Genomic DNA, 23,239 nt, shown 5'->3' with positions numbered 1-23,239 from the left:
ATTATTAAAAGTAGAATCTTTTTTGGTGATAATTTCTAATTAACAATCACCAAGGCGGTAGTTTCCCCTTTTGCTTTTCTTCGCTATCCTCTGGCAGTATTTGATTTTGTGACGCTTCTTTAATATTACATCTTTCAAGAATAAAGCGACGGTAAAGAAAAACAAGTTTTGTACTCAGTAATCTGTAAATGGTGAGGGTGACACTTTTACCCGAAGCCACACATGAGGTGTGGAGGGTAGTATAGCAGCTTCCTTTTCTGTTTCCCGAATCTTACCCTCAGCATTTAGAAAGATATATGTGAACCAAAACACCAAAATTACCTGAAGTATGAATATGTTTCCGATAAGGCGCACTAAATAAATGCAATTCATAGACAGGGCTGTCCGAAGAAAGAATAGATGTAAAGTTGTTCCACTAACCACTTTGCGTTACCTAAGCAGCCAAAGAATGGCGTATAATAAAATGAATCGAATAGGATTAATGTTATTTAATTATAAAATAATAAGTATGAAATTAAATCAATAATTCATGTTGCACTTCTTAATCGAATAAACCGAAACCCATGTCGTCATCGGATTCTTCTTCTTCTTCAGCAGCAGCTTCTTCAGCTGGAGCAGCGTCACCGGAGGCAGCGGAAGCAGCAGCTGGAGCAGCAGAAGCGTATTTTTCTGGGTTTTCGATTCTGTCAACCAATTCTTCAATTTCTGGGTAGTGGTAAGAAGCAGCAATGGCAACAGCTAACAAGTCCTTGTAGTTGTTGATCAAAGTGTGACCTACAGATGGCAAGGTTGGGTAACCAATAGCCAAAGAGATGGAAGCGATGGTGCTGACGGCAGACACGAAGTGAGATACCAATTCTTCATCAGTGATATCCAAGATGGAGGATGGGAAGACTTGACCATTGTCGTAAACTTGAACAACAGTCAAACCGAAAGAGAATGGAGAGATGTTCAACAAGTTTAACAAAGCAGCTTCAGATTGACCAACTTTGTTACCGGCATCAACGACCTTAACATCGGAAACAATTTCAATGGTACCTCTAGCAATCTTAGTTGGGACACCCAAAGCTTGGAAGAAAGAAGTCTTACCTGGTTCCATACCAGTGTTAACGGCTGTGACCCAAATGTCTTCTGGGGCAATGGCACCAGCTCTAGCTGGGGCAGCAACTCTGTTGGAAACAATGACTTCCTTGATTTCAGATAATGGTTCGTTAGTAAAAACGAAACCAACATTACCTTTAACAAAAGGCAACAATTTCTCGAAGTCTGGCAAGTCAGATAAGAAACCTCTGATAGCTCTTCTGACCATAGTGTTCTTACCCATCAAGACGACAGCTCTGCCTCTCAATTCTTTTCTGACTTCGTGCATTTGTTGGGAAGAAACATTGTCGACACCAACAACGAACAAAGACTTGTATTCTTCCAAGTATTCTCTTAATTTAGCAAAGTATTCAACTTTCTTTTCACGAACGCCTCCCATTTCAAACTTATTATATGTGTTTATTAGATTGTTTGCAGGATGTTTAAAGGTATTCCGCTTATATGTCTTACGATTGAATATTGTTAAAACAACCAAAATTTCTGAGACAAATACTCATTAAATTACTTATAACATAGAATCTTTTTTTTGTCAGTTATTCGCAGCTCAGTAATGTTTTGCGCTCACTTCAGTAGAAGTGCTTTTCTGAAAAAAAACTGAGTTTTTAGAAAAAAATAAGCTCGGAAATGTTCGGATGTTAAGCGGGCAAAGTAGGCCTATGTAATTGTTTCAAGCAGCATAGCTAATAGCGTACGGAATACAATTCATTCAAGAAGGTCCTAAACAAAGTGATGATATTAAATTCATTTCATGTACTTCACAACTTATTCTCTTTTGATTCAGGATTTGGTTAAAAAAAGTACACAAAATTTCTAGAAGACAAACGACCAAACTTATTAGAAAAGGATTACGTAGTAAAGTATTTGTAGAAACTTCAGGAATTTTAATCTTGAATATTCATTTTTCTTGAATACAGTTTACCAAGAGCTTCTTTGAAATGACGGATGTGATTTATCTGATCACCGCTTACGGGCACGATCACCGCCAAATAGGGGCCTTAACAATAATTCGCATGGTCAATAAAGAGTTAACAAAATCATGGAATTATTAAGAAAATCTTTGAAATGAGATAGGAAATAGGACCAGATACAGCGTATTTTTTTCCTGAATAGACGCATCTTATTTACAGAAAGTTTTAGAAATGGCAGGTGCTCCAGCTCCACCTCCTCCACCTCCTCCTCCAGCATTGGGCGGTGGTAGTGCTCCTAAACCAGCCACATCCGTTATGCAAGGACGTGACGCCCTTTTAGGTGACATTAGAAAAGGTATGAAACTAAAAAAGGCAGAAACCAATGATAGGAGTGCCCCAATTGTCGGAGGTGGTGTCATTTCATCCGCTCCAGGCAGTTCTGGCACTGTTAGCAGTAAAGGACCCTCTATGTCAGCTCCTCCAATCCCTGGGATGGGAGGTCCGCAACTTGGCGATATTTTGGCTGGAGGGGTACCGAAGTTAAAACATGTCAATAATCCAAGCATTAAATCATCTTCATCGTTAAATGCACCACCGGTACTGGGTGCGGCACCCTCTGTGACGGCCCCTCCCATTCCTCATGTACCATTATCGTCTGCACCTGCTGTGCCTAGTATGCCATCGTCTTCTGCACCTCCAATTCCCAGCGTTCCATCTTCCGGTGCTCCTCCTATTCCTAATGTACCGTCATTTACAGCACCACCACGTCCATTACAAAGTGCTTCCACTCCAAAAGTGCCGCAAAATAGGCCACATATGCCTACAGTAAGGCCAGCGCGCAGAAGCCATCAAAGGAAAAGTTCCAATACATCATTTCCGAGTGCCTCAGTTCTCCCTTTACCATCAGCTACTCTACCATCACCTGCCAATAACCCTCCTCAGGCGCCACCCCCTCCTCCTGTTCCAGCATTTAGCTTGGATTCCAAAAACCTTAAACCTGCAGCCAACGCGCCACCACCGCCACCACCATCTTCTTCTGAAGAAGAAGTTCCTGCAGGAGGACTACCATTTTTGGCTGAAATCAATGCTAGAAGGTCTGAGCGAGGAATAGTTGATGATGCTACTTTAGCAGAAAAGCAAACCGAGAATGTCAGGTCTACCATACATCCTGCAATGCCATCATCTGCACCGCCCATCCCTACATCGCATGCTCCGCCATTGCCGCCTACCGTGCCACCTCCAACATTACTGTCAAACGTGATTCCTGCAAAATCTAAAAAACCAACGCCAGCCCCTGCTCCACCTCCACCACCACCACCAACCCTGAATTCTGTATTGTCTAATAATGTATCAGCAGCTCCTGCTCCTTCACCTTCATCGTTACTAAACATCACCTCTATGCCTAACAGCAAAACTTCCTCAATTCCCGTTCCTCCTCCTCCTCCTCCTCCTCCTCCTTCTTTTTCGACATCTTCTATTTTGCCAGCATCATCTATTCCTGCAACACCAGCACCCCCTCCTCCACCCCCTCCTCCTCCTTCTGCTCCTCCTACTACTACTAATAATAATAATAATAATAATAATAATACTCTGCCGGCAGTGGCACCTGTACCATCTCCTCCTCCTCCTCCAACACTCATAACCAGCAAGCCGTCGGCGTTCAACAAGCAATCTGAAATACCTCCTACGTCTTCTTCTGTTACACCCGGAGGTGCCTTACCGTTTCTTGCTGAGATTCAAAATAAGAGGGATGATAGATTTGTGGTTGGCGGTAGTACCGGATACACTACTCAAGATAAACAGGAAGATGTGATAGGATCGACTGCAAATGATAGCGTAAACACTTCCGCTACTATTCCACCTGTAAATTCACCAAAACATTCAAGTCAAAAAAGTATGTCGTTTTTAGATGAGATTGAGTCCAAGTTACATAAACAGACATCTTCTAATGCCCCTAATCTGCCATCTGCCCGTCCGAACACTATGGTACCACCTTTGCCTATCAGTGCCCCACCTCCGCCTAAAGCACCACTTCAGATTTCGATGCCATCAGCAGATGGCCATGCTCACGATAAAGATGAAACAACGAAGGGGGTAGGAACAGTAAAGGCACCTTCCCTACCTGGGCATGTTCCACCTCCACCAGTGCCACCAATTTCACTAGGCGATGGTAATAATGGTACCCCTGCTGCTTCTTTATTACATGACGTACTTCCTTCTTCGAATATCGAAAAACCCGCTCCCCCAGTTGTGGCAGCTCCACCGTTACCAACACACAGTGCTCCAAGTCTTCCTCAGCAAGCCATTCCTCCCCCAATATCATCTGGCCCCCCTATTGCTCCTACATTTCCTACTCGTACTGAAACTGAATCAATTTCGAATAATTCTTTAAAGTCACCGCCCCCACCACCAACTTTACAAACAAGTACATCGACGATAGGCGATGTTCCCTCTAATAGTCCCAACAAAAACCTCAAACAGCGGTTATTTTCGACTGGTGAACCGACGCTGCAGCACGGGCATAACACGCATACAAATCAACCAGATGTTGACGTTGGTAAATATACCATAAGTGGATCGAATTCTACTCTTGGAGCCAAATCCGGAAACGAAAAGATTATTATAGATGATTCAAGATTTAAATGGACCAACGTCTCTCAAATTCCTAAGCCACGTCCCTTTCAAAATAAAACAAAACTTTATCCAAGTGGCAAAGGTAGTAGTGTGCCATTAGATTTGACATTATCTACGTAAGTATTTGTTTAGTTCATAATAAATCATTTGAGAAGCAGAGATTTTACTGCTCGATATCTTGTTTTTGTATAAATTATTATGTAGGGCATCTGTAATCCTTCAAGGTTTGAACCGGTTGGTTTCTTGTTCGCTTTCGCAAAGAAAATTTGTAATCCGGCAGAAAAATGATTGCGATGAGCTGACATAAACGAACATTTGAATTATTCTGGATCCTTTGTATTAATAAAAAAAGTTTGACCTAAAGCAGCAATCTAAAGGAAGTAATGCAGAAAACAGACGGCATCAGAATTCCAGGCGTTATTTTGGACGAGTTAAAGACTCTCGACTACAGTCAGGATGATAGGTTTTCCATTGCAGAAGGAAGAAAGAGAAAACGAGGGAATGGCAAACATTTGGGCCGTAAAGAAAAGAGAAGGATGGAACGGGCTGAAAAGAAGCGTAAAAGTACTACAACTAGAGAGGCAAAATTGAATCAATTAAAATCAACATCAGCATCTAATAAATGGAGTGTGAATTTGGGTAAAAAGAAAGTAGTCACGCATGCCAACGGTAGACACCTAATCTCTTCAGATGAATCTGAAACTAATGAAAACTGGGATAACTACGAAGAATTCACCAGTGGAGAATCGAAAATTGATAGCGAGCAAACAATGTCTGTCGAAGAAACAATGAAGAAACTCAAACAACTGAAACGGGAGAAAAAGAGCGATGAAAGAGCAGAAAAGCCAGGAAAAATCAAGGCTAACGCAAGTAAAAGGAAGCATACTCCTAATAAAGACACTAATGAGAGTTTTGTTAGTTATCCATTGGCCCCTTCGGACAGGTCGGCACTTGAAAGAGACGAGATGGATATGCAATACTATGCGAAAAAGTTAGGCTTGAAAGGGGAAAGGAAGGCTATACACGCAAAAGATGAATTTGATGCTATCGGTGGACTTCTAGAAGGTTTGGAATATTTCGAGGATTATGGTAAAAGCGATGAAGAGTATGGTGATTTTGCCACAGAAACCAATGCCATAAATCCAGATGATGCAGTAAGTGAAAAAGCATTTTCCTCAGATGATGATCTTTCAACTTCTGATTTTGAAAACTCTGGTGAGTCTGATGACTCTGATGGCGACAGCATTATGGATTCGGATTACGACGAAACAAGAGAAAAGGAGAATCCTTATATAGCTCCAACACAAAGTGAACGGAATTATGTTCCACCATCACTAAGAAATAAATTAGATGATAGTGGGAACAGTGCCGTTTTGGCTGAAATTAGGAAGAAGGTTAACTCGTCGCTGAACAAGCTTTCAGATTCTAACATTACAATTATTATCACTACTTTGAACAGTTTGTATGATTCCTTTCCTAGGCAATATGTTACAGAATCGTTAAGCAAAGGAATATTGAACATTATTAGCCAAAACCAGAAGCTATTAGATGGGTTTATAATGAATTATGCCGCAGTTGCATACACATTATCGAAACTAAGAGGTGTTGAGATGGGTGCTTTTTTTATTCAGAAAACTGTAGAAGCATTTTTGCAACATTACGAAGAGGAAAAGGATAACATTTTAAACAATCAACAAGATAAATTCATCTCCAAAATATGTAGCAATATTGCAACCCTGCTATCATATTGTTATAATTTTGGATTTGTTTCATGTCGACTAATATATGATATTATTCGTATATTTGTATCAGATCCTAACGAATTTACCACTGAGTTACTTCTACGAGTTGTCTCTGTTTCAGGCCCACTAATCCGTGGTGATGATCCATCTGCATTGCGAGATATACGGTCGGAGCTGTTGAAGAATGCCAACAATTTGAAAGAACAGAGTCCAAGATTGAGATTCTTACTGGATACCATGTCTGACTTGAAAAACAACAGATTGAAACCCTCTATTTTGGCGACAGATCATCATGCATTGAAAAAGAACTTGCAAACTATTTTAAAATCATCTTCTTCTCAAGAGCCTTTACAGGTTTCCCTCGACGATATCAAGAACATTAGCACAAAAGGAAAATGGTGGTTGGTTGGCGCTTCTTGGCGAGGAAACATGGAAAACGCTTTTGAGGTCCCAAGTGACAATGAAGGTGATACCAGTAAATCCAAGAAAGCGAAAATATTAATTGAAGATGATCTTCTTGATGATATTCCAGACTGGAATATTATCGCCAGGCAACAGCGCATGAATACTGATATTCGAAGAGCTATATTTATAAGCATTATGTCCGCACAAGACTATTTAGATGCATTTAGCAAACTTGAAAAGTTAAGCTTGAAGAATAAGCAAGTGCTTGAAATTCCAAGAATTATTTTACATTGTCTTTTAGCTGATAGTGGATCCAATGGCTATAATCATTACTACGCATTAGTCACAAGTAAAATCTGTGAAAGGTATGGTAATTTATCAAAATCCTTTCAGTTCCTGTTTTGGGATGTGATAAAAAAGTTTGAACATAAAGAATCCGATTCTGAAAGTGATGCTGATGAGGAAGATGAGTTAGATGATGATAAGGAACTGGCTAGAATCTCCAATCAGGGGAGGTTTTTCGGATCGTTACTTGCGAATGATATTTTAAAATTGGATGTCTTTAAGCATGTTCCATTCATGGGTGGGCTAAACACTGAAGGGATGTTATTTATGGAGGTACTTTTATATCAGTTATTTTTGGCCGTAGCTAAAAAGAGTGAGAGAAAACTCAAGAAGGATGGAAAAGGAAACAGGCGTGTAATCTATTCTGATGACTCATTGCGAGATCTTTTAACAAAAAACGTTAAATCAGAAAATACCTTATTTATTCTAAAAGGTTTAAGGTGGTTCATTAACAAGAAATTCAGGTATCATAATTTTCTTTCTGGAAAAAAAGGTGATAAAACTTTTGATAGAGATGAAAGAAGATTGGCGTGGGCTTCACAGGCTGCCAATTCCATTATAGGTGGAGAGTTGGAAAATATAGATTCGTAATGAGACTTTGTAATCTTCATTTTTTTGACTATAACCTTGAGTTACAATATGTAAAAAATCTACTCTATTTAAATTTGTTCATTGTATTTACTCTTTTTTCATTTCTTTCTTAGCATCTTCGATAGCTTTAGTAAACGAGCGGCCTTCTTCCTTTTGTTTAAATTTGACGATATATGTTACAAGCTTTCCATCAGCTGCGACAGTAGGAGTTTTTATGAGATTCTCATTTCCAGGAGCAAGATATTCATATTTGAATGAATCTACAACGGTTGCATTGAGTAGTATATTACCCATACCGTCAGATCTACAAAGTAGACGAACTTTGGAAGGATCGTCCTTCTTTTTCAAAAGCTTCATTTCGCCTACACCCCTTGAATCGTATGACTTTGTATCAGCATTGAAAGTCATCAATTTTGCTCGTTCCGAGAATAAAGCAACTTCGTTTTCCTCCCCGTTTTGCAAATTTATTGGTTTTGATTCTTCTGAAGCAGCCTCTACTTTACTTGTACCTTGCGAATCATTTTTTGCAGCTTCTGTTGTTGACTCCTTTTTGCTATCATCTGTTGTCGTTTGACCTCCTTTTTGTTCAAACGGTAATGAAAACTTGAACCCTGTTGATGGTATAGGAGGGGCAGGAGACTTTGAAGAAGCAGTAGTCGAAGATGCTGTTGCTTTTCCGAATGAAAAGGAGGGAGTGTCATTGGATGATGAATTACCGAATGAAAAAGGTTTTTTCTTATCTTCTTTATTGTCAGCGAGTGTAGAGGAGCCGAATGTAAATGCAGGAGCTTTACTATCGGTGTTTACGGCAGTATTCGTATTTCCTCCAAATGAAAAGGCAGGCTTTGCCACATCCTTCTCTTCATTGACATTGTTAAATTCAGAGGGAAAGGTAGAGTTGACGGATCCTTTGCTTTCACTTCCATTTGATTTTCCAAATGAAAATAGTGGTTTAGAATCCCCTTGATTTTCACTTTCCTTCTCGCTGCTTGTATTGGACAAAAAATTAAAGGCAGGCTTAGGTGTAATCTTATCGCCGTTCCCGTCACCACTGTTCTTATTAGTTTCTTTTGCTGGCGGTGTTGCTGTGCCAAACAAGAGCGCTGGTTTTGAAGTATCATTGGAGGAGTTTGGGACTCCAAAAGAAAAGGATGGCTTTGTTGTATCGGGTGTATTCTTACTGGGTATTGGAAAAGTGAAGGAAGATTTTGCATTGTTATCATCACCAGAGTTTTCAGATTTTGAGGTAGAAACAGCGTTACCATCCTCTTTATTTTCGCTTTTTGACAAACCGAACGTGAAAGAGCTCTTTTCTGTCGATTGCTTACCAGCCGTTTGACCAAATGCAAAAGACGGTTTGTTCTTTTGGGATTCCCCAACATCTTTCGCTCCAAAAGTGAATGAAGGTTTAATATTGTCGTTGCTGTGTTCATTGGTTTCGCTAGATTCTGTAAATGAGAAGGGATTCTTACTTGCAGTTTTTCCAGAGGTCAAATTTGAAGCATTTGAAGAAAATGAAAACGGTTTAGCATTGGCGTCAATCTTCTTTTCATTTTTATCGGTACTTGGATTAAGTTTAAATACGTCACTCGATAGAGCTCCAGAAAACTTAAACTCAGGGCCCTTGATTTCTATATCACTTTCGCTATCACTTTCGTCTTTTTGGGGGTTTTCTTTCTTGGGCCCAAATGAGAAAACAGAATCAGAGGTGGGTGGTTTCGAATCGATTGTGAACTTGGGCCCTTCCACCTTAACTTCATCCTCAGAAGAAGAATCGGAACTCTTTCGGTCATCTTCCACTTTGGCCGGTTTATCGCCATTCTCTTGGACTGTTTCTTTTGGATTTTCGCTGGATTTATCAGACGCTTGTAAAATATTCTTAATGTATATTTCGTACTTTGCAAAAAGGGGTCTCAAGTCTGTTAAAGGCTTACTTGAAATTACATCATTTACCTTAGTCTTAAACTGGAAGTTCAATGCCTTAAGTTTAGAATTGTTTCCTGTTGTTAGGTGATTATCAGTTTTACCCTCAGTATTATTTGCCTGCTTCAGAGTGTCAAAAGAGTTAGCAGACTTGGTTTCATCAGATGATGCGGAAGTAAAAGATTTAAAGGCCATCCTACGCTTAGGCATAGCAATTTTCCTTCTGTTCATGACAGTAGATGATGCAACTTTAGTAGAGGGAGTCATGTCATCGTCAGATTCATGAGAATCATAGGTTTCCCTCTGTATTTGGGCATCGGCAACTCTTTTGGCCATTTTCTTTACAACTTTTCTGTGCTACTCAACAGTAACTTATATCAGTAGAGAAGTTTTCTATTTCCAAAATGAAAATTATTTGCAAACTTCTAACGCTCATTTAGTGGAAGCTTGCTGACCACACATTACTTCAAAAAATAAATTTCATAAAAATGAAAAAAAATAAAAAATAAACTCCGATACGGGGAGTCGAACCCCGGTCTCCACGGTGAAAGCGTGATGTGATAGCCGTTACACTATATCGGATCTGAATTGATGTATTTTTTGCATTTCACAATATTCAAGATGAGTAGAGTAATCTGTTATCAAAGCGTTTACGAAACGAGTGAAAAGCAACCTAGCTACGAGACGAACAGATCGAGCAATGAGATAATGGTGGAGTTTGATGTAATTGTAGGGGTTCCATTTTTTTGTTGGAATAAGTGATTACTACTATACACCTATTCGTATAAATTGGATTAAGTTATTGCAACTATACGTCTTCGTATAAATTGAAGTAGAAAAATTCTAATAATAGAATTTACTGCGGTAATGAGATAAAGATCTATTAATTGATCAGAACTTATTATATAAGAAGATGAGTTATCACCAAATTCTTATCATTAACACTCTGATTTATGTCTGAACCTTTTGGTTTAATATAACCAATCAGCGTGTGTTTTATATACCTCTCTTATTGAGATAATAGTGGAGTTTGATGTAATTGTTGGGATTCCATTTTTTATAAGGTAATAATATTAAGTATGTAGATATACTAGAAGTTCTCCTCAGGGATTTAGGAATCCATAAAAGGGAATCTGCAATTCTACACAATTCTATAAACATTATTATCATCGTTTTATATGTTGTTATTCATTTATCCTATTACATTATCAATCCTTGCGTTTCAGCTTCCACTAATTTAGATGACTATATCTCATCATTTGCGTCATCTTCTAACACCGTATATGATAATACACTAATAATAACAATACCAGTCGATAGACGATGGTAGGTTCTTATTGAAACAGTATGGGTTATGATATAAATTTGAGAAACTCTCTTTCTACGTACCCATTACTCTTATTTCATGGTCAATCCTTGTAAACCGCAGCTTCTATTACATTAGATGAAAATTCGATCTTATCCGATTTATTATATAATTTGTGGTATATGCTTAAAAGATGAAAAAACACGGCATATGGTAGCATTCTAATAATAGGAAACTTACTCTTGATACTTTCATATAAAGGACACGATAATTGTTATTATTCTAGCAACATGGCAAAAGAGTTGTGTTAATGATGAGTTGAAAGAAACATGATTTAACTGAAGATGTTTTCAAAACAGCCAATAAAGACTGCGAGATATTCATCCATGCAACAAGTGGTGAATAGTCTGGAACATCAATATTATGAATCATTCAAAATATATACTTTCGTATTGCCACGAGCCAGCAGTTGCGGGATGGTCTATATTAATAATAACTTTGAACTTATTTGCATTCAATTGGCAGACTCTGTTGGGGGAAAAAAGCTTACCAAAACAGCCAATAAAATTCACAAAATTGTGCCAATTTATCCTCCTGTATGATGTGGAAATAGTCAAAGATGAAGTACTGAGCCTAGCTTGTCTTTTCGCCGAATGCGTCATCCAAATAGCCGCCGAATAGATTAAAGGAATCAAAACTATTCATTACTTGTCATTGAAGAGCAAAGGATCAATAGACAGGGCTAACAATTGGATTTCATTCTTTACCGTGTTGCCAATATGGCATGAAGTCGGTTTTCCCAGTAAAGTTTTCTCTTGAGGTACTATCTTGCAAGAAACAACTACTGATGAATGGTCGAAAATTGCTACACAAAGAGTACTTCTTTGATATACCAAAAAAAGTACTCCTTCACATAGGACAAAATTGATATAGAGGCATTCTGGTTCATAAGGGTTAATTGGCCTCCCAGCTTTTGATGGTATTTATTCCTTCTGTGATTTTGCCTCCGTGCCTCACTGGATTAAAATATTAATCCTTACACCTCTAGTATTAAACTTTTTCCAGCTGCATGTCCGGGTGCTTGTCGGATGCACAGAAAATATCAGCGGCGTGTTCATGACAGTCGCGGGAATGGAGCTTCGAAGACATTGCCAGGCAGGCCAGATGGGTAACGGGAGATGGCAGTCTAGTAGATATTGATGAAGTTGCTTGCCAATTTATATCAAAAGGCGTTACTTGTTAACGTAATTATTAGCCCCTTGAATAAAACACCAGATCGAACTAGTTACTAGGGTATGTGTACTTTGAGTTATAGAAAGAAGATATTTGAATGAGCTAAGCGAATACCAGGGTCAAATTGTTAAATTCTCCAGTACCCAAAATATGGAATATTAATCAATACAGTACATGATAGGCAAAAAAAAAAGTAGAAATAATTGAGCAAATTCTAATCACGGGTCTCTGAGATGAAATGGAAATTTTGACGGCACGAATCCCAAGTGCGGTGATGTGCTATCGAATTTACTGGGTCTAATGAACAGAGGTTTATCATTCTCAGGTCTTTCTATGTCTTTTCCTAAGGTTTTTCCACTCTTGATTTAACCTGCTTTTCTGCCGGACCCATAATACGCTAGATGGGCTAGAGTATCTTCGCGTATTTTGTAGTATGATTTTTGACACTAACATTAATTTAAACTCGTTCTTATGATTTAGAACTTAATATACCATGCCTCCAAAGCAACAATTGTCCAAAGCTGCTAAAGCTGCTGCCGCTCTTGCTGGTGGTAAGAAGTCTAAGAAGAAGTGGTCCAAAAAGTCCATGAAAGACAGAGCTCAACATGCTGTTATTTTGGACCAAGAAAAGTACGATAGAATCTTGAAGGAAGTTCCAACTTACAGATACGTCTCTGTCTCCGTTTTGGTCGATAGATTAAAGATTGGTGGTTCTTTAGCCAGAATTGCTTTGAGACACTTGGAAAAGGAGGGTATCATCAAGCCAATCTCCAAGCATTCCAAGCAAGCTATCTACACCAGAGCTGCTGCTACTGAATAAATCTAAAAATCAAAAAAATAAGGTAATTAAATTGTTTTTTTCTTTTTTTGTTTAATCATATAATAATTAAAAGTCATCATTCTAAAAAGATAACACATCCGTATTATATTAAATTATGTATAAGAACTATCCTGGCGTTGCACGGTCCAGCCTGACCTGCAGAATCAGCCCAATTAAGTGAATTCGAAAGTGGTCGAGCCCTAACAAATGCTTATTTACTTATCGTGATTAACGATATTAGTGCGTGTTTTCTCCACCGTGAAAAATTTTTTCTTCAGCATATATAAACGTGTTCTGATTTCTCTCTATATTCCGAAATAAGCTAGACTTCTTATAGCAGATAAGGAGGACAGTATTATAAGCTCGAAAGATTATCAACTATTGTGATCTTCGTTCAAGCCTAAATTATGTTGTAATAATGGGCTTTTCGTATGCTAGGAAGCATTGCCAATTATGTCGATATATTTTAGGTATTTTATTTGAGGTTCTTAAAAGAGCATTTTTTTGATATCGATTTAGTTTGCGAGATATTGAGGTTAAGCGTGATTATAAAAATTTTTATATTTTTCTGAGGAAGTATATGCAGGACATATTGTGAATTAGGAATTCTTCGTTTATGACCTGGCCTCTTTATTTTTCTGCTTAAACCACATCAAAATGCTTTCTAATTTTAATCCTTTGTGGTCCTCCAGTTGATTATTTTTTCTTTCGTGATTATTATGAGTTCATAATATAGTATTGATAAATGGTATATCTTTGGAACGTTTTATTTGATGAATAGACACCACAATTGTCTTCTTTTATCCGGCGATGATTCCTATGGAATATGTGCCACGGATTATATCATGCATCACCATCTGATTTTAACCCATTATATTACCGGGATTGTCACTTTTCCATTGTTTATCAATATTCAAGAAAAATAGTCATCGGGGGATTTTTTTATCTAAAGTGATAGGTTAAATGTGGAATGTTGTTTATAATGATGATAACTTATTTTTCAGTTCTGCTTCTGAACCAAAATAATAGGAAGATAACCAACTTTACCAAAGCTCAAATCTGATTTTATTCAACATTCTGTGTAGTTATATAATCTTGCATGCATTTTTTTATTCACCGACTAATCAACTTGCTCTGAAGAATCGTCATATGACGTTTCTAACGGCAATCCAGTTGTTATTTGTCTTGCCACTTGACAGCCGAACCTTAAATAAGGATTCTATCTTTACGTAAACTTGACCTAGAAACTTAAAAGCTACATTTTTCTTTTATTTCCGTCCTTTCAATATTATTGATTAACCTAGCTACCCACATGAGTGGACCGTTTTAATTGCGGATTGAAGATTTTTATTTATTTTTTTGATATTATAGAATTATCCGTTATCAGGTATTTCCTCTATTATTTCTCAAGTTTTTTTAGATTTAGTTCTCAAAAAGATGTTCTCTAGAAAAGAAACTTAAGAAAGTCCAAATGGAAAATAAATTATTAAAACTACCGAACAAAAAGTTTCAAAAAAAAAATTTTTGTTGATAATTAGTTGTTTAATAAGTTGTAATAATTAAGAATAGTTGTTCCTTCTTAATCTATATAAGAGATGTATATAAAACACACGCTGATTGGTTAAATTAAACCAAAAGGTTCAGACATAAATCAGAGTGTTGATGATAAGAATTTGGTGATAACTCATCTTCTTATATACTAAGTTCTGGACAATTAATAGATGTTTATCTTATTACTGCAGGAAATTCTATAATTAGAAATTGCCTACTCCAATTTAATTGGTATCACCATAAGAATGTTAGTATTCATTTACCCAACATTATTACTATCATGTTAAAGAATGTTCGTCATCAACTACAACAATTTATATGAATGAATGTATAGTAGTAATCACTGAGGTAAACTAATCAATAATACTTTTGATAAGCTTTCTTTCGTCAAAAGAAGAAAAATGGTTTGAAAAAAATCTCCGCGACGGGGAATTGAACCCCGATCTGGCACGCGACAAGCGCCCATTCTGACCATTAAACTATCACGGACAATTACATGTTTTTGTGTTGATATCTCAGGATATCATACCTCAAAATGGCAAGACATCTTTCTAATCGTTTATGGAACACATTTGTTGGAATGAAAATCAACTATCGTCTATCAACTAACAAGAACGTCACTAGTTAATAGATGATAGTCAGTTCTTTTTCCAACAGTATTAGCAATTAGCAAACATAAACAGTAGAATTCTATGTATTGATTAATAGGTAGATTGTAGTATTGAGTAGCAATAAAGGCGGGTCTCATACTATATAAGGGAGGTGTCTGGTCAAGACTGTTCTAACAAATTTCTATATCCTCTTGAAGGGCTTCGGCTGTTTTTTTAATATTCACAACATATCTCCTGTTACAAAAATCGAATCCTAATAATCATTCAAAACTTACGTAACTATGAGGTGAACTAAGTTTATTATGGGAAACTACATAAAAGACACCAGTACAAACTTAAACCTTTTGGTACATCATTCCGAGAGCTAAAAAAATTTCTACGGTAGAATTGTTATGATTATTTTCATGAATAAAATTAATGTTGTTTTCTTTTTTTATTAAAGTATGTAATGCTAATCTTACATAAGAAGATGATAGTCATAAATAAGCTCATGAAAACCGCCGACTCAATATCAGAAATATAATTAGGATGGTTGTTTTACAATAATCTAGGTCTGAAAAGTAGCTACAAGCATCAAATGATGTCATTGATATGACTAATAATTTCGTGGTGATAATTCGTTTCCTTGCTCATCATAGAGTTTTTCTTCAATCATGTCGTTTGACGCAGCACTACTATTTATATGCTCTCCAACGCTATTAGTATTATCATGGTTCGCGTTGTTGATGGTTGGTAATACGCTATCACCATCCCTTATTCTCATATCGAAAAGGGAACTTTGATCCATCACATCATCCGCTTCATCAAGGTCTAGACCCCCTGCCGACGATGCACTACCACCCAATGGTGAATCAGAGTGGTATTCATCACTAACGTTCTTGCCCAAAAGCATGTACCACCATTTAGTAAACTTGTTAGCTCTGTAGGCCGTAACGACCTTACCATCGGAATCAATAAAATCTGTCCTTGAGGACTGGATACAAAACATGTAAATTAAGACTAGTATTATCAAAATCAGTGGTACCCCAATACCAACCACACAACCAATGACAATATTTCTATTCTTCTTGGAAAGACCAGAGCTTTTTGATTTATTACTTGGATCAGCAGTGGCTGACGGCGTGTACGTAACCGTAGTATAATGATTTGAGAGAATAGTCTTACCGTTTATGATACTGGTAATAGTGCTTCCTTGATTGTAGGAAGTAGTCGATGGTGCAGAGGAAGTTGAAAAGGAAGAGGTGATTGTTGATGAAGACGATGTGACGGAAGACGGTGTTGATGAAGAGGATGATGAAGAGGATGTTGACATGGACGTAGAGGGTGTTAATGACTCTGAAGTTGAAGACGTTGAAGATGTTGAAGAGATAAAAGAGGATGAAGAGGAAGAAACTGAAGAAGAAGGGGAAGAGCTGCTGGAGCTCGTAATAGATGAAAAACTAAATGATGTGAACGACACAGAGGCGATGCTAGTAGACGAAGTAGTATGCGAAACGAAAGATCTACTTGACGTTGATGAAGAAAGAGAAGACGAGGCATCACCCGAGGAAGATACCATACTGGATGATATAAAAGTTTGTGATGAACTTATCGTGCTTATGGAAGAGCGTGAACTGGATATCGCTGACGAATTAGATGATGACGATTGCGCGAAAAACTGTGCTTGTATTGTTGATATACATGAGAGTATCAGAAGTAATAAAGGAAATTTGTTCCTACTTGTGAAAGAAGACATGCTGTAATTCGCTTATTAATTGTGTTTTATTTTCAACGAAATCTAACGATAACAGTAATATGATTTGCTTAACGAGCGTAAAATTTAGTATATCTTTGAATCAGAAAAGTTTTTGTAAGCGTAGAATATGTGTAAGGTAGTCCTGTTCTCTCCTAGTATTACTAAACGCAGAGCCAAATCAAAATTTTTCTCGAGTTCGTAACTTAAAAGTATATCTTCCTTATATGAGTAATTGCGGAAAAATAAAAAGGGTCAGGTGGATGTTAGCAGTACCAGGTATCTAGTTGAAAAGTTATAGATGATGTGTTTAATCAGTAATCGCAACTGAAAATAATGGGGATGATCTGAAACCAACTTGGTTATTGGGAATTTATGTTGGAATAACCACAGGAAAAAGAGTGCAAAAACTGGGATGATGTCTTTTCTGCCCTATAACCTCACTAATTTGAAGATTACGAAAGTAAAACCTGCAAAATAACGGATAAAGACTCATTCAAAACTGAAACAGCAAATTCATTTACCATCCTATCTGACGGTGCTCCTTCTGAATGGCCAATGCAAACTCCTACAAAAAATTGTCAATTTTTCGCACAGACCACGCCGCTCAGCCTCGAGAAACAGTTCTCGCGGCATTTCCGTGAGATCTCACAATTCATTCCCGTTCCCCACCTGACAAATTTCGCGTTCTCGTAGATTGCGACGGTCTATAAATAGACAGATTTTTAAAATTCCTTTTCGGGCCCTCCAGGTGCTTCGAACATAGTAATGGGCATTCCGTGCTTGGCGGCAATTGGCTACCCTTTAAGAGAAGAGGAGATCACTAGAGCGATTATAACATTCGTAATTGATCATACACGCTTACACATACGCAGATATATAAGTACATATATATAGAGTATCGTTTTGAAGGTTCTCCATCACAAAAAAAGAACATGCGTCGTGGAACTTTATTGAAAGTGTGGTTCATCATTTCTTCTTCCCCTTTTTCTTGTTTTTCTTGTTTTTCTTCTTATTATTGTTATTGCTGTTGCCGTTGTTTTTTTTGAGTTCACCAGTGAGCAAAACATCGTCGACAACTACGTCAGCTTCCGTTTTCTCTTGGTCTTCTGTAAATTCACTTTCCTCAATAGGGGCAGAAACTTCGGCTTTTAAGTTAGGAATGTTTTCGTCCGAATTAGCTCGTTTGGAAACATCACTGACGTCGTGTTGTGTCTCTGGAACAGTAAGCTCTAGCTCTATCGGTTCAATTTCATTAGATGGTTCAAATACTGTATTTTCTTCTTGCTGATTTGGAGAAGCAGTTCTTTTACTAGCTTCACTAGGTCCTTCCGCAAGATTATTTGAATCCGAAGTTTCAGGTTCAATTTCTGTACACTCAGGCTCAATGACAGAATCTTCGGCGGTCTCGCTCTTTTCCCTTACTAGTTTTGTATCTACGTTGCCTTCGTCCTTCTGTACATTTTCGCTCCCTTCTTCAGTTCCAGCAAACCCACTAATAGCTGGCTTGTTAACATGCACATTGAAATCCTCCGCTTTCTGCTCTATAGTTTCCTCGTTAGCAGAGGGTTGGGCCGCTGTTTCTTTTTGTGCTTCACTCACGTCACCTGTAGAAGAGCCCACTTCGTTTTCCTCATCCTTGGGTTCTACAGTTTCTTCGTCAGCAGAGGGTTGGGCCGCTGTTTCTTTTTGTGCTTCACTCACGTCGCCTGTCGAAGAGCCCACTTCGTTTTCTTCAATAGTTGGAGTACCAACAGGTTCACTTTTCAAACTTTTTACAGATGGATTGACAGTTTCAGTGATAATGTCATTCTCGTGAGGAGCCGAAGTATGCAACGTGCCTTCCTCAGGGATTCCTTGAGCAGCTGCACTTTTACTTTTTTTTTCCTGTTCCTCAGTTTGCGAGGATTCGTCCTCATCATCATTATGCGATTCAATCCGTTCAACACCTTTAATGTCTTCAGGTACGGTTTCATTCTCTTTTGAATTCGAGACTTCTTCTTCATTTATTGGTGGGAATATATAACTTTTCAGTATACTTTGGTCTGCATCCAAGTAAAAGCCTCTGACACCGACTATTCTTTTCTCAACTTCACAAGCTCTCACCCATTCCGGTCTGACAATTGGTATGTTATTGTGCTTCGCCTTCATCAGTTCTTCATCGCTTTCTTCATTGTCCAAATCATTACACACAAAATGGGTAGTATCTATGGCAACGTGACGTTGTAAAGGTCTTGCTCCAATGTGAGACAAACATTGGGATACCTGTGAACCTGAAATTTCTTTCAATGGGTCTAATGGTCCTAAACATACAGTAATACCAGACATATCGGTCATTTTATGGGTACGAAGGATAATCTTTTCAGACCACAACGTTCCTGATGTGGTTAGTAGCTTCAGTTGGAATTCATATGGTGTATCAACAGAAAGACCAGATATTTTTGTAGTAGTCACTTTAAATGGGTTTGGAATGACCATCGAACGTATACCCTTCCTATATAGAATTAGAGATTTCAATTTTGCTGAACCAAGTTTCAATGGTTCCCATGCCAGGACGCAACTTGTCTGCGTGACATTCACAATTTTCAAGACCGGGTTTTCCGGTTTGTGAGTACCGTATTTCTCTAAGATTTTAGCTTGAATGCTCTTAAAATGATTCCTCTGTTTTCGTTCTTCCTCCAAATTTTGGGACACTTGCATTTTGATGATAGATCCAGCCTTAACATTCTCTGGTAATAATACAGTAGGGAACTCAATAACATGATGATCCTGAGTGGTTAGCAACGCCAATGAGGCGTCTAGCTTACCGACTGTTAACAGTACATCAACTGAAGACATTGTTGGCTACTTGACTTGATCCTTAAAAGCAAACCCAACGTATACGCTAACTTTCGATAGCATTTAATCTCCAGGTAACAAAAAATTATGAGGTGCTTTGGAAAGGAGAGAGACTCGAAAGGCCGAACTTTAATAGAGAAAAGAAGAGCAGCTGAAAACTTTCCGTCTTAAGTGATCTTTATTTCAGCGGCTGATTGAAGATATAGATGCATCAATAGCTTATAGATAATAACATGTAAATGAAGACCTGATTGGGAGCGTAAAATTTGACGGAAATAACAATTGCCCAAATTAATTTCGTTTGGCTACGTACTATGCAGGCTACTTACTATATTTTGTTTTTCGGTAAGGAAAAAATTTGGAAGTTTTGAATTGGGGCGCTCCTTCTTTGACACAGCATTTGATACACAGTTGTTGCAGATTTGTCTTGGGCAATCATATTGAGCATTACCGGAAGCAGCACTGATGTGTTCGTTAAAGCATATGATATCGGGCCTAGCGAACCCTGCTGCCATTTTAATCGGAGTCTTGAAACCATAGAGAAGACTATTGGATACTCAAATTCCAATTGGGAAATTATCAAGGAGGAAAAATATTCATTTAAATGAGGGATTACTTGGCTTGCTTCGATAAAATTTCCTGCTTCAGAAAAAAAATTGACTGTCGTTGATAATTCTGAAAGGTAATTAATTTCAGGATACCCATTAGCATTGGAATGAAGCTCCCTAGGTTTGTGTATGAACGTACTTATATGCGCATCCGTCAGAATTGTACATTTTAAGCTGAGAATGATGCAACTTTCTGTGGTGTTCACATCTTGAACTTTATAAAACAGTTGATCCTCCCAAAAATGAACACTTGAACACACAATCTCACGTAATTTAGTAAAAAGTTCTTGTTCTTCCGTCACTAATTGGTTATTAACCTTAATGTTCAGTTTGATCTACGTCTTTACTGGCGCTAGTAACGAAACTACCAGTAATTAGAGTTAGTAACGCTTCATGAATAATAGGAGCATCGATTCTGTGTCGAGAAACATACTTTTAGCGTTCCAGGTGGCAGTAATGGAATATATAGTGGATTTTGTTTGGTGGTATCTGGGCCCTCAATGCGTACAGTTGAGGTCCAAGAAGACAATAGTTTACCGGTAATGCCATTATTTGCAACGCCGCTACTTTCTAAAAAAACGGTCAGGAATGTAGTATCTTTCATCATTAGGGCGTATGACTCAATAGTTAGAAATCATCAGCGAATCGTGTGTTCTTGGAACCTATTTCTTATTTTTGATTTAACCGCTGAAGGTTGAGAGAAGTGACTTCAAAAGCAGATGCGAAAAAAAAAAAATGAAAAAGAGAATTATACTATACAAATAAAAAAATAATACTAAAACACACAAAAAAGTCATATATCACATTTCTGTTCTCTTGCAATTTCCAATTGATGTCTACGGGAAAAATCAAAAATAATACAGAGAAGAATAAAAAAAAAGGGAAGAATTTTGGACGGCTAATCATTCCTTGTTTCCAAGAACTTGCTTGACAGGCTCGGTTTGATCCACATACAGTCTATGTTCTTGGATATATCTGATGACCGAATTTGGCAACAAATATTGTACAGACATGGCCCGCCTAATAAAAAGGCGAACCTTCGTAGAAGAGATATCATTATAAATGAGTTGTTTAATGATAAGAATGTTCCTTCTATGCTCGTACATAATATCGTGTGATAACAGAAACGATCTAACGTCAGAACCAGTACGTTCGACGATCAAACAACCGTAATTACCCAAGATGTGATGCAAATCGGCGTCTGCCCAAACATTCGGCTCACCCATTGATTCTATCAAGTCACCGCCTGCTAATAACATTATTTTTACACCGATTTTTTCTCCGGTGACAGTAGTTACACCACCTCTTTTGATATTAATTTCGTGATTGAAATGGTCCAATACTTTAGCAGTTCTTGTGTACGAAGGTTGCAATGATTCCCATGCGTCTACCATCAACCAAGATGATGTTCTCTCACAAGCCAATTCACACATGCGTACTCTATGGCAAGATGGTGCCAAGCCTTGTTTTTGATAGTTATCGCTGACGGGGGAGTAATAACCACCTATGACTTCGAATCTTGTTTGCTCAGAGATTGCGTCTAAAGCCATTTCAAACATTCTTAAATGCAAATATGTGATTGGTGAAAAGGACCCACACGCTACTATCACTAACGGCAGTTTGTTGGGGTCCAACAATTTTCTCGATAATCTGTGTGAAGGAAATTCGTAGTCTTCCAAGGTTCTTGCCTGACGAACGATTCCATGCGGGACTTCTTCCAAATCAGCGATCTGATATTTTTGAACCCCTCTAGTTTCTGATTCTGTAGTTGAATCCGAGCCGGATTTTTCGTTAGGCCTAAAATCAGTATCGTCATCTTCGGAGGATACCTCGGCAGAAAGTGGCTGAAAGTCATCTTGATTCAATGGAATATGCTGATGTTTTTTATCAATACCTTCTTTGTGACTGTGATTATGATGATGGTGGTGGTGAAGTTTAGAATGCTTTTTCTTCCTTTTAATATTAAAAGGTGCATCAATAGAGGAGTTTGCATCGGCTAGTACGTAAGGAATAATTGGCATGGATTTAGGAATTTTAGATTCTGGGTCAGGTGGAGGATTCAATTCCTCATTTGGAGATGGTGGTTTAAAATCCGGGGCTCTGGTTGGATCCATGTTTTTTTTCGTTCCTAATTTAATCACTTGACAACCAGCAGTTATTTTCTTAGAGAATTAGTTTGTTTTTTTCCAAATTATTTCTTGGTATGTTATATCATGCAGATAAAAGAGATGTTTATCAAACTGTAAACTGAGTAATCAGGTTCGTTTCTCCGGAAATGGAAGGGACGACTGACTTAATTATCTTCTATAATGCAAATCAAAAAACAACGGTAGTCCCATTGTAAAATGGGGGGAAACTAAAAAAAATCGGATAGAGAGTTCTCGAGCAATAAAGTTAGTAAATCTTTGAAGACGTTCAACCCTCCTACGTAAGCGGATGCAGCGCAATTCCAGCCGCCTTCGTCGTCATTTTTCACCTGAACAGAGCGAAAAAAAGCAAAATCTAAAAGGAAAGAATCAATAATCGGATTTTTAGGCCGCATGCGGGAATTTCTATTCAGTTATGACTCGGAAAGTTGCAAATATCAAAAACTTAAAAATAACGTCACAGACAGGATTCGAACCTGCGCAGGTAAAACCCAATGCCTAATTGCTTTTCGGAGGAAATAGCAGGGCATCGCCTTAACCACTCGGCCACTGGGACGGATTGGTTATTCATAAAAAAATGGATTGTTATCAACTCCATTTTTTATTAGTCGCAATATAACTTCTCTCCCAATATATGCTATTTTTTGATAATTAGTTGTTTAGCAAGCTGTAAATAATTAAAAATAAGTCGTTTCTTCTTAAATTATATAGGAGAGGTATATGAAACACACGCTGATTGGTTAT

The 23,239-nt window shown here is 37.9% G+C and overlaps 9 protein-coding genes and 3 non-coding genes across 12 annotated transcripts; 3 read left to right on the top strand and 9 right to left on the bottom strand.

Annotated features, from left to right (window-relative positions):
- Positions 1 to 541: 541 nt before the first annotated feature.
- Positions 542 to 1,480, bottom strand: RPP0 (60S ribosomal protein uL10; the record flags this gene model as incomplete). Its single annotated transcript, XM_056224444.1, has 1 exon — positions 542 to 1,480. The coding sequence occupies one exon, from the start codon at positions 1,478 to 1,480 to the stop codon at positions 542 to 544; it is 939 nt and encodes a 312-aa protein (XP_056078362.1).
- Positions 1,481 to 2,240: 760 nt separating this feature from the next.
- On the top strand, positions 2,241 to 4,763 carry VRP1 (Vrp1p; the record flags this gene model as incomplete). Its single annotated transcript, XM_056224443.1, has 1 exon — positions 2,241 to 4,763. The coding sequence occupies one exon, from the start codon at positions 2,241 to 2,243 to the stop codon at positions 4,761 to 4,763; it is 2,523 nt and encodes an 840-aa protein (XP_056078361.1).
- Positions 4,764 to 5,026: 263 nt separating this feature from the next.
- SGD1 (Sgd1p) lies at positions 5,027 to 7,726 on the top strand (the record flags this gene model as incomplete). The annotated part of the gene is made up of 1 exon (XM_056224442.1): positions 5,027 to 7,726. The coding sequence occupies one exon, from the start codon at positions 5,027 to 5,029 to the stop codon at positions 7,724 to 7,726; it is 2,700 nt and encodes an 899-aa protein (XP_056078360.1).
- Positions 7,727 to 7,813: 87 nt separating this feature from the next.
- NUP2 (nucleoporin NUP2) lies at positions 7,814 to 9,985 on the bottom strand (the record flags this gene model as incomplete). The annotated part of the gene is made up of 1 exon (XM_056224440.1): positions 7,814 to 9,985. The coding sequence occupies one exon, from the start codon at positions 9,983 to 9,985 to the stop codon at positions 7,814 to 7,816; it is 2,172 nt and encodes a 723-aa protein (XP_056078359.1).
- Positions 9,986 to 10,159: 174 nt separating this feature from the next.
- Smki_12.trna16E lies at positions 10,160 to 10,231 on the bottom strand. The gene has a single exon. It is a non-coding gene; the product is annotated as a tRNA-Glu (tRNA).
- A 2,450-nt stretch (positions 10,232 to 12,681) lies between these two features.
- On the top strand, positions 12,682 to 13,008 carry RPS25B (40S ribosomal protein eS25; the record flags this gene model as incomplete). The annotated part of the gene is made up of 1 exon (XM_056224439.1): positions 12,682 to 13,008. The coding sequence occupies one exon, from the start codon at positions 12,682 to 12,684 to the stop codon at positions 13,006 to 13,008; it is 327 nt and encodes a 108-aa protein (XP_056078358.1).
- A 1,968-nt stretch (positions 13,009 to 14,976) lies between these two features.
- Positions 14,977 to 15,048, bottom strand: Smki_12.trna15D. Its single transcript has one exon. It is a non-coding gene; the product is annotated as a tRNA-Asp (tRNA).
- A 717-nt stretch (positions 15,049 to 15,765) lies between these two features.
- On the bottom strand, positions 15,766 to 16,905 carry MID2 (Mid2p; the record flags this gene model as incomplete). Its single annotated transcript, XM_056224438.1, has 1 exon — positions 15,766 to 16,905. The coding sequence occupies one exon, from the start codon at positions 16,903 to 16,905 to the stop codon at positions 15,766 to 15,768; it is 1,140 nt and encodes a 379-aa protein (XP_056078357.1).
- Positions 16,906 to 17,871: 966 nt separating this feature from the next.
- Positions 17,872 to 19,740, bottom strand: CHS5 (Chs5p; the record flags this gene model as incomplete). Its single annotated transcript, XM_056224437.1, has 1 exon — positions 17,872 to 19,740. The coding sequence occupies one exon, from the start codon at positions 19,738 to 19,740 to the stop codon at positions 17,872 to 17,874; it is 1,869 nt and encodes a 622-aa protein (XP_056078356.1).
- Positions 19,741 to 20,068: 328 nt separating this feature from the next.
- On the bottom strand, positions 20,069 to 20,955 carry REC102 (Rec102p; the record flags this gene model as incomplete). The annotated part of the gene is made up of 2 exons (XM_056224436.1): positions 20,069 to 20,683; positions 20,782 to 20,955. The coding sequence occupies 2 exons, from the start codon at positions 20,953 to 20,955 to the stop codon at positions 20,069 to 20,071; spliced, it is 789 nt and encodes a 262-aa protein (XP_056078355.1).
- A 295-nt stretch (positions 20,956 to 21,250) lies between these two features.
- On the bottom strand, positions 21,251 to 22,462 carry NMA1 (nicotinamide-nucleotide adenylyltransferase NMA1; the record flags this gene model as incomplete). Its single annotated transcript, XM_056224435.1, has 1 exon — positions 21,251 to 22,462. One exon carries the CDS (start codon positions 22,460 to 22,462, stop codon positions 21,251 to 21,253), a length of 1,212 nt encoding a protein of 403 aa, XP_056078354.1.
- Positions 22,463 to 22,950: 488 nt separating this feature from the next.
- On the bottom strand, positions 22,951 to 23,051 carry Smki_12.trna14S. The gene is given in 2 exon segments: positions 22,951 to 22,995; positions 23,015 to 23,051. It is a non-coding gene; the product is annotated as a tRNA-Ser (tRNA).
- Positions 23,052 to 23,239: the final 188 nt, after the last annotated feature.

This window comes from Saccharomyces mikatae (genome assembly GCF_947241705.1).
Source record: "Saccharomyces mikatae IFO 1815 strain IFO1815 genome assembly, chromosome: 12".
Taxonomy (NCBI): Eukaryota; Fungi; Ascomycota; class Saccharomycetes; order Saccharomycetales; family Saccharomycetaceae; genus Saccharomyces; species Saccharomyces mikatae.
This window is presented reverse-complemented; position numbering and strand designations above follow the sequence as displayed.